Raw genomic sequence first — 10308 nt, 5'->3', positions numbered from 1 at the left:
ATATTCATGTATAGCACCTGGGAAACTTCAAAAGCAGTCACCAAGGACAGGGGGAAACAAGCCCTCATTTCTCAGCCAGTCATTTATTTGCCAGCCTGGGACTGAGTCATTCAGAACCTGCCCTCATTAAATATGCTCTAGATGGAAGTTGTCCTCATTTAAGCCAAAAAGGCCAACCTGCAAAAAGATGATTTATGTGCACGCCAACAAATGACCTGCTCACCTGTGAACCCACATGTATCCCAAAAAAATTGCCAGCTTAGCAAACATGCAGTTGATGTGTGCAGAAATGCAGCTTTTTTTTGTCTAGGTCCGATGTACCAAGTGATACTAAACGGGAAGTTCACAGAGCCACAAAGAATGAAGATAGTGCAGGGAGTGAATGCAGCACAAAGTATTAAAATTCATTTTAAAGCTGAATCTGGAGGGTGCCTGTGGTGAGAAGATTAAAGAAGCAACCCCATTTCATCTGCAACATGGCACAGAATAATTTGTTCAAAAGTCACTTGGAATTGTAGGATGTTTGGTTTCTGCTAATATTTAGTTGCACTCAGGTTTCTTTCTCTGACCCCAGATTTATTTCAGTCTGTTGCTGTTGGAGGTAGACCGCAGTTCTGAGAACACAGAAGTTGCAAAGCCCTTGAAACCACCCAATTCCAGAAAGTGTTTCCCAAATGCTATGAATCATATTGCCTTCATTTCTTCTGCCATACAATTTTCTGAAAAAGTTTACCTAAACTTTGTTTGGGGTTCTGCTTTTATTTTTTTTCAAATCCCATTTTTAAGTGAGACAGGGAGAAAATTGCAGGTTTTTTTCTTCCCCTGCTCCTGTGGTATGAATGCTGGTGTTACTTTTTCTCCAGAAAGATGAAATTACCTCCAAAGCCAGGTTGCAATTTGAAAACTGTCATTTAGAGCTGGGGTTCCTCCTGTATTTTTCTGCAGAGGGTTACAGCATGTCCACAAGTCAGGAGAGGGGCTGTCAGCACTAGGGAGTGAGTTTCACACTTCAGCCAGAGAGGTTCTAGAAGTTTCCTTGGAAGCTCATCCCAAGGGAAGTGTGGTTTGGCTGCTGTGTGACTCACACGTGAGTGAGTGAGTGAGTGAGTGAGTGAGTGAGTGAGTGAGTGAGTGAGTGAGTGAGTGAGTGAGTGAGTGAGTGAGTGAGTTTGCTCTCACGTTTGCTGCTCCATGCACCTCAGCCCTCTCACAGATAAACATGTGCTTGCCAGCTTGCAGTTATGAATCACACACCTGAGCTGACTAAAACTGGCACATCTCCCTTAAATAGTTCAGCAGCTGTGTTGGAAGTAGCTGAACCTCTCAGAAGCCTCAGAGTGCCTCACTCCTTACTGATCTCCAGTATGCAAATGGAGCAGAAACTGGGGGAAGAAACCCTAGTTTTATTACAACCTCCCCTACAACTTTCCACTCTCCAGCTCCTACCCAGGTCCAGGAATGTTTGGAAATTTGGAGGTAGCTACCACAAGGTGACAAAAGCTTTCATCTGCATCCCACCAGGAGAAGGCCAGGCTGAGCCCTCTGACTTCAGAGAGGAATTGCTCCCCACCCTATTTCAACTACTGACTGGAAACAGCTGAGGATTCAAATCTTTACACTTTTTCCACCTTCACTTGCCTATATAAGTGGGCACAGAGTGTACCTTGAGACAGGGTAAAAAAAAAGAGAGAGAAAAAAACAGAAGAAAAGAAGGATGTGGTTGGTTATGCTGCTTATAAAATTAAGACACGATCTGTAAGAAAACGCTTTCGTGCTCTGTAGAACAATCTGGACTGAAGCAATACTGCTGATCTACTTGCTGGGCTTCAGGTAAAGTAATTCCTATTTTAGTTATTGACTTTTATTTTTGCCACAATTTAATAGCAGCATTGATTGTAGATGCTATTTTCAAGCTGATTAGATGATTGTTACTTAAAAAGTTCAAACAATAAGATCCAACATAGTGTTGTTTAGCTTAGAGCAGAAAGAAAGATTTCTGCTTTAGTGATAAATATAAATCTATTCCGTTGTAATCAAAATACTTAGGAAAAAAATGGTAAGAAATTACCCAGCCACAGATGAAATATATGGCAGGAGTGTGACCTGCTGCTCATCATTGCTCTGAGCCATCTTACTCTTCTCCAGTACATCCAGAAGAGAATCATTTATATCTAACATGAATAATATCCTAGGAAATAGGTATAAACAAATGATGATTTTGCTAGTGAAGCTTTCATGGATAAGAACACCCTTAGTGTAATATTTCTAATCTGTGCTTTCACTCAGATTTGTGTGAATCCCAGCTAGGGCCAGATGAACTTGGACCCAAGCTGGAAAGAGGAAACCATTCATGAATTCTGCTGTACAGCAAAAAAACCTAGTGGAGCTATTACTGTAAAACCTTGCTGTTCATTTCTTAGGTCAGGACACCTTTGCTGCTCACTAAACCACAAGCTCGTGCTATGGGGAAACCTAATTAATATTTAATGAGTTCAAAGAAAGAGGAAAATCCTCAGCAGGAGAAACTGAGAACAAATGGAGCAGCAATGACACAGAGGCTGGACCAGCTAAGACACACTTTCTTCAGTACTGTTAATTGCAGGTTCTTATATTATCTTTTGGTTTCTAGGAGTTGTCTGACACAATCCTAAAGCCACAGGAGATTCCTTCAAAAAACCTGTTGAGGAGAGAGAAATTTTCCTCAGAAGACTGGAAAAGAGCAAAAGTGGTACTTCTCTTAAGAAGGTGGAAAGGAAGGAGTTGGAAAAGCTAGATCTGTAATCCTGGCTTTAGCACTTGAAGGAAATACTGAAATCACCCACCAAAGAATCTGTTTGCAAGCATGGAGAATTCAAGTCAGCGGTAAGTTAAAAACCTGCACAGATTAATCTGAGAATGACTGAAATAGAAGTAACTTGACTTCCTCTGTGACCCTGTCAGCAAAGGGAGATGGGGGTGTAGGAGGGGGAAACAGACTTTACACACTACCTCTGAAGAAATTCTCATAAGCAAAGGAAACATGAGCAGTATGAAACTTGTGTATGATCAGTGAGTACCCACGAAGATTCTAATCAGTGTCTGCTCTGTAGGAAAAATGTCTCTGGTACAGTTCAGTATCATTCAGGATGAGTATTATCAGTCTTTTTACTAATCATTTAGACAATGCAGCAAAGATGATGCTTATGAAATGACTACAAGGTTATTTGTCAATGAAAATGATTCTTCAAGCATTACTTAGTCTGGAACAGTTGCAAATAATTACTGTGGATTACTCAAGACGTGAATTTTAAATTTGAGACACTGAGATGATAAAAAACCACCATGTTTTTGACAATCAGACAATAATCAGTTTAAAGGCTCTTTTCTTGAAATTAATGATTTCCTGGAGTAATGCTACATGTAATTTAGTACCAACGAATTCTAAAGAAAAGGCATTCAGTGAGCTAGAGATACAACAAAAGTAGCCCCAAACCTTAGACTTTGGAGAGTTACTATGCACAATTTTCTGATACATTTACAAAGTACACAAAGTGCAGGATTGACAGGGGTTGTCACTACGCCAAAATGTTTCATGTTGCCTGATTTTTCCCCAGGTAGATGGGTGTCCTTGGCCACAGGACATCCATGCTCACACTAAAGCTGATGTCCCCATGTCCCCTTCCCTGTCCTGCCCTCGGTGACCGCAGAACGTGCCCAGAGCGATCTCTTGTACACACGGCACCAACTCAGCTCCGGGTTTGTGTTTTTCTCACATACCACAAACACGTGATTTTCCAAGAAGCTGCCACGTATTGCTGGCTCAAACGGACTGATTTAACCTCATCTTGATGACCAAACCAATGTTTTCTCTTTTGCTCTTGTTTCTGACAGATAAATCCACTGAAAACATCCACTTTCCTTTTACTATTTCCTAAATTAACAACACTGTGACAGCCCAGCTCACATGGCTCTGTCCTGATGCCTTGAGAGACAACCTAGAACAGAGGCTAGACAGTGTTAAAGGCATAAAGCAGGGATTTATTAAAAGGCTTTCAAAGGATACACCTTGGGCAGTACAAGAGCCTGGCTGTGGCTCCACCCGAGACGGACCCTGGGGCAGGAGTTTTCACACTTTTATAAGTTTTGGTCCATTTCCATATTGGGGTTCATTGTCCAATTCCAGCTCCAGGTTCTGCAGTCCCATCCTCCCAGATTCTCTCCTCAGTTCTCTGCTGTTGCACTTTTTGGGGCTGAAGCTGCAGCTGTCCTTGGTTCTGGGGCTGGAAAAGGATTGTTTTGTGTGCCTGAGCTGTGAGGAGAACTTGCTAAGACTTTCTATGAAGTTCAGAGTCACACACCAATGCAGCACAGAGACTGGAAAATAGGAAAGCTCAAACTGAAAGCTAAACCTTAAGGGATCAGCCCAGCTCTCTGCAGGTGCCAGTGGCACCCAGCCCCTCCCCAGAGGTCACCCTCACTCCTGCAGTGGGATCACACAGCCAAGGACAGTCTGGGTGTAGTGCATGCCCTCAGTAACCCCCACCCAGTCTGGTTGTAATCCTCATCAGCTTTCAGGCAACCACCTCCCTGCTGTTTCCTCCTGTTCACCTACTGAACAGCCCTTGCCCTAAACCCTGTTTTCTCTAGTGCTGTTCACATGTTTCCAGTACACTTTGCTGAAGTGCAAGTGCCTAAAACCCCCAGCCTTTCCCTTATATGAAAAAGCAGATACTTCATCAAAGATAAGGGTCTGGTAAGAGCTCTGAAAGACTTATTTAGCAGTTTTCTTTTAAAATCTGTGTGAAGCTTAGACTCTCAACAGTTACAGAATTCCTTTAATCACATTTGATACTCTTTCCTTCAGCAGATACACTAGATTGAACCTTTTCCAGGCACACTAATAACAGCCATACTTCATAACAATTACTGAGCTGGATCTTCGGTTTTATGTGCCAGTTCTTTCTGTAGTCTGAGCTGGAAAATAACTTTCACTAATAGGAGCATGTCAAGCTCTGAGCATACTCTGTGTTCATATTTATTTCCATTATCACTCACTGATCCCCACAAGCCATCCCACCTCTGACCTCCAGCACAATGTCAGCATTCCTGTGAAATTAGTGGCATAAGAGCTGGCCAAATGCAAGGCTATCTCCTCAGCTGTTCTCTGTTTCTCTATTTTTTAAAAAATATTTCATTTTAGCCATGCAAAAATAATATTTTTTTTCATTAGTTGGTTTTGGTTTCTTTCGCAAAATTTGGCTCCATTTGTCAGTGCTTAAGAGCTGTCACTTTTCATCCTCCAAAGCAAAGATTCTCCTCTTGATCAAACTTCTTAAAACATCTTTACTTACTCCTAAAATTTCTTTTGAGCTACTTGGCTGGCTGAATTGGACTGAGAACTTCGACTACCAATTTTTTCTGCTTTATTAGGACTTTTTGAGGTTTTGATTTAAAAGAGGTTATAAAAAGCACTTTTAAGGCATAATTTATTAAAGCATAAGTATATTTTTAAAAACAGTGATAACATTCAAGGCCAATTTTTTTTTTTAAGAATTGTATTATGAAGATGTCATGGCTTCCACTTGCTAATCTTTGCTGGATTATCAAAGATAACTAGATAAAATTTCAAGTGCAAACCCCAAATTTAAGCAATGCTGAAAGTTAAGCACAACCATGAAAAACACCCTTACTCATTTTGCACCTAGATAAAAGATCAGTCTTCTGAAGTTGATCTTTTAAATTATTGCACTGGATATAAGCACTGTATGAAACTAGAACATTATATAAATGTGGGTGCAGTAAAAGCCCATCAGCAAAAGCTACTGATGCATGGGGATTCAGATATAAGAGTAAAATCCCAGCTATCAGATCAATTTTTATCAATCAATAATTTCATTAATTTCTGTGTAGCAATAAAACTAAGCATAAGTGTTAGGGAAATTTCAACAAGTGTACAAATTATTAAAGATAGCCAGTAGTCTTTAGAGTTTTTTGAAAATATGTGTTTGAAGGAGTCAGTATCTTCAATATCTGAATGGGATTATCTTACATGGGATGGTAATCAGGGGATGCTGACTACTTTCCCTTGAGAATCAGACTCCTTTGTAACATATCAAGCCAGTCAAATTGGAAATAGAAAGCCCTGTGCTTGAAAGGTTTCACTTTCCATAATAGACGAAGTGTCCATCTCAAAACCAAAAAAATCTAAAACCGTGTTTGAAAGTACCTTGGTTTGGTTTGGCTCTATCATGGTGTTAACTGTGACCCCCTCTCTGTGTCATTTCAGGGCAGAAATTACCAACAGCAGTGAGGATTGCAGCTTTACAGAGATTGACAAATTGGCATGGCAGGTGCAGCTGAGGATCTCCATCCCCACCTTCATCCTGGGGCTGGTTCTCAACAGCCTGGCTCTGTGTGTGTTCTGCTGCTTTTGGAGAAAGCAGACCAAGACCTCGGTGTACATGATCAGCCTGGCTCTGGCAGACGTCCTGCTGCTCCTCTCACTGCCACCAAAGCTCTACTACTCTGTCACCTGGGCGCCTGGACTGCTGTGCTCCTTCATACAGGCTCCTTACTTCGTCAACACCTACACCAGCATCTTCATCATTGTCTGCATCACTGTGGACAGGTACATCTGCATAAGGCACCCGTTTGAAGGTCGAGCTAACCAATCCCCCAGGTGGGCTGTCTTGATTTGCTGCTTCATCTGGGCAGCAGCTTGGATCTGCAGCAGCCCAATGTATGTGTTTCACAGGAAGGAATCTATTAAATGCTTTCACAACATGTCAGAGCAGACGTGGAGTGTCCCCTTCATTGTTTCTGTGGAAGTATTTGGGTTTCTGATCCCGCTTGCAGTGATGGTTTTCTGCTCTGCTCAAACCATCTGGATTCTTTGGAATCACAGAACTCATGACGAGAAGAGCGTGGAAGAAAGGGGCTCGTTGCGAGTAATCGTCATCAACCTCGTGGTGTTTCTGGTGTGCTTCACCCCCGTGCACCTCGGCATCTTCCTGCAGTGCCTGGTGAGGCAGCATGTGATCGTGGGCTGCAGCGTGAAGCAGAGCATCAGCCTGTTCCTCCAGGTGTCCATGACGTTTGCCAACCTCAACTGCTGCCTCGATGCCATCTTCTACTATTTTGCTGCAAAGGAATTCCTCAAGAAAACACACCTGAAGAGGGTGACTGAGGTGTGTCCTGTCTTTAACCCCTGTGCCATGCGATGGCACTGCCAGCAGTGGGAGAATGCCCCTTGCCAGGACACTGACACTGCTACACCTGACACGGCAGGGACTGTCCCATTGGGAGAAGTACAGTGATTTTCCAATGAAGGCAAACCTGCTCCATACTTTTCTTCCTTTTAAAAAGGAAGGAGAAAAAAGTTAGATTAAGGAACCAGCATTAGCAAAGTGACAGACTGACACCAAAAGAAGCATTAGCCTTGACAGTATCTACAAAATGTGAAAAGCTTGCCAAAGGAAAACTAACCATATCACAAGAATGCCTTTTAACATCAGCCTTTGTTATAGTTGCACCAGTTTTCCTTTTACATATGTGATCAGAAAGGTGTTGCTAAGAGCAAATACAGAAATAGCTATTCATAACCTTTCTAACTGAGGAGGTGCCTTGGCAGTTAAAAAGAAGTATCCAGCCAGAAGTCTGACTCTGCAGAAGGTCACTGTTGGAGCTCCTCTGCTTTGGCAGCTTGGGCAGCCTGGGACAGCAGTGAATCCTCCCTCCTGGAAGCATCACAGACTGCTCAGGGCTGCTTTGAGGAGCAGCAATTCTTGCTCTTTCGTGGAGGACATACTACCCAGAATAGAAATCCAGGGGATTGTCTCAGCTACCAGCCATTCCTGTGCAACAAACTTTCCTGATTACCTGAGCTGAGGAATCACTGTGGCTTTCTCCTGCAATTTTAAAACATGTTTTGCCCACGTAAATCAAAAGAACCCATTCAAATATGAGACTTAGAGAAAGACTGAATGTGTTGAACTGTGTTTCTACATTACTGGGTTTCTATCAAGGATGTAACATAACACATGTATGAAATTCTTCTGCCTGTCTTCTCATTCTTTCTTGGAGCAGGGGGATGAAGGAAGCAAGCTCTGCATCACAGAAGATGAGGGAGTGATTGATATTCTCCTGTGTCCCAGCTAGGAGGCTGGACCAGCTCTATCCAGCTCATTCCTTGGGATGTCCCTCCAGCCTGTACTGTACACTTCTCTGAACACCTCAGGGCTTGCCTGAACCCTTCAGGTCAGCACTTCTGGGCTGTCACCACCCCAATGCCATTTGCAAGTTTAGCTCTGACTCTAATCTAAAGGTTTCTTTGTTGTAATTTAAGCCAAGCATTTCTTGAACCCTTATCTGCATGGTTGGTGCTCGTAACCAGAAACACTTTCACAAAAAGAAATATTTTTCTTTGCCTTTCTAAAACAGCTGTGAAAGCAGTCTGAGACTGCTGGTAGTCAAGTTTCTGGGGGAGGTATTCTCTTTATTCAAAATGTGAAAAATTACCTTCTCTCTATGGAAAATTAAAAAGAAAGGGGTTCAGTTTTGAAAATACAATTTGCTGTCCACCAATTTCCATAAAAGTTATTGACTGTGCAAGTAGGCAGCTGAACATATCTTATAGTGGACCTAATATAAGAACATTTTCAAACTTGTTAGTATTAAACCATGACCACAGCTGAGGCAAAAAAAGTATTTTTATCATCATCTTCGGTGCTTTCTGTAAAGGAGCAAGAGGAAAAGCTCTCCAAAACAGTAGATTTTCTAAACATTATTTGTTACTGTCTCAATTTCTCAGAAACTTACAGATTTTCAATATGGGCTAACGTTTCTTTTTTGCACCTTTCACATTACTTTACATACAAAATACATGTGTGAGAAAGAAGCTGTTTTACTAAATAAACTGTACGTGTGAAGTGTATGATTTGAAAATACATTCTGATTTCCCAATTTGTCAGCATTTATGTAAATCTCCTCTACCTGCACTAGCTGCTTAAAAATTACTTGGCAGCAGCAACTGTGGCCCATCACACAAGGCTGGGATTATTAAAGTCAGGGTTAATTAGGCTGCAGTAATGGGCAGTGGTGGGAGCTGCTGTGAATCACTGCTCTCAAGGCTCAGCCTACTCCTGGCTGCAAACCCGGACTACAAAATCTGGAAGTTAAACTGGACTATTTTCTTCCCATTTATTGCCACCAGTGCCACTTCTTTGTTGGCCTAAAGTGTTTTTATATATAATTTCATTTGTCTAAATTTTGCCTGTTGTATAAATAAAGGAGAGCAGCCTCACTAAGCGTGCTTGAAATTTGAGAAACTAAATGAAAATGAAATTAAGAGAAAGAAGGAAGAGAGCCCAGCTGTGTTGACTCTACAGACTGTTACAGTCGTCTTATTTTTTAGCACAAAAAAAGCAGAGGTCTTTTGAGCAAGAAGGTGTCACTTTCAATTCACTGCTTTTCAAGATTAACTTACATTCAATTAAAACACTTAAGTCCTGCCTTTTGCCTGCAGCTAAGAATACAGTTCTTTCTAAATCAGGATTTTACACATAGGCTCCTGTGGGAAATCCACTGTTAACTCTGGAGCATCTCCAGTTGGTTGTATTTTTATACCAGGACAAAGCAATAAAAATCCTTCTGCAGCTTGAAAAGATACACAGCAATTTTAATGATGATAAAACTGGAAAGCATTTGACATTTAAAAAACCCGAATCTTCCTGAGAAGATTCACACAGATTCAGTGCAACAGAAATGGTTTCTTCTCTCTTGATGTTATTCTTAATACACAGAAAAGTGATGGAAACCTGAATGTGAACCCCTCATACACTCAGGTCTCCTGCCACTGCCTCAGCTGCAATATAAAGTCAAAGAAGCACTGTCTTAGTGGAAAAAAAAAAAAAAAAACAAGCACTAACCAGAAACACCAAAAACAATGTGTTTTAAAAATTACATTTTCAGTTTTGCCTTCTTCTGTGAATTGAACAAAACCACAATTGCACAATTAACCATGGATCTTACAGAGGAGCTGTATTTAACATTTATTTTTCTGGACATGGCCGTTTCAGGCCACAGGTGAGAATATTCAGAAAACAAAATTTTGCTTTTATCCAATTAAACTTCTCCAACAGGGCCAAACCCCACAGGTCTTCACAACATAGAAGAGAGCTGATTTTCTTGAGAGCATTTTTAGCAATTGCAGTTTACTCCAACATTCCACAATTAGCATTTGTTCAACCATCAGTGGGATTCCCCAAGCTGTATTTTATAGACTCACAAAACTGAAAGACAGAAAAGCATAAAAGTAGTTCGGACAAAAGG

General features: G+C 41.4%; 1 protein-coding gene across 1 annotated transcript; it reads left to right on the top strand.

Annotated features, from left to right (window-relative positions):
* Window positions 1-1728: 1728 nt before the first annotated feature.
* Window positions 1729-9337, top strand: GPR55 (G protein-coupled receptor 55). Its single transcript, XM_014870494.2, has 3 exons — window positions 1729-1830; window positions 2630-2862; window positions 6266-9337. Exons 2-3 carry the CDS (start codon window positions 2843-2845, stop codon window positions 7293-7295), a joined length of 1050 nt encoding a protein of 349 aa, XP_014725980.1. The 5' UTR covers window positions 1729-1830; window positions 2630-2842; the 3' UTR covers window positions 7296-9337.
* The last annotated feature ends 971 nt before the right edge of the window (window positions 9338-10308 follow it).

This window comes from Sturnus vulgaris, chromosome 10 (genome assembly GCF_052056855.1).
Source record: "Sturnus vulgaris isolate bStuVul1 chromosome 10, bStuVul1.hap1, whole genome shotgun sequence".
NCBI classification, from domain to species: Eukaryota; Metazoa; Chordata; class Aves; order Passeriformes; family Sturnidae; genus Sturnus; species Sturnus vulgaris.
This window is presented reverse-complemented; position numbering and strand designations above follow the sequence as displayed.

What these genes read in the sequence shown, in the direction of transcription:
- GPR55 (XM_014870494.2), top strand. Translation starts at nt 2,843, where the DNA reads ATGGAGAATTCAAGTCAGCG. An exon ending in ATGGAGAATTCAAGTCAGCG is followed by an intron (nt 2,863 to 6,265) that starts GTAAGTTAAAAA and finishes GTGTCATTTCAG; the next exon opens with GGCAGAAATTACCAACAGCA.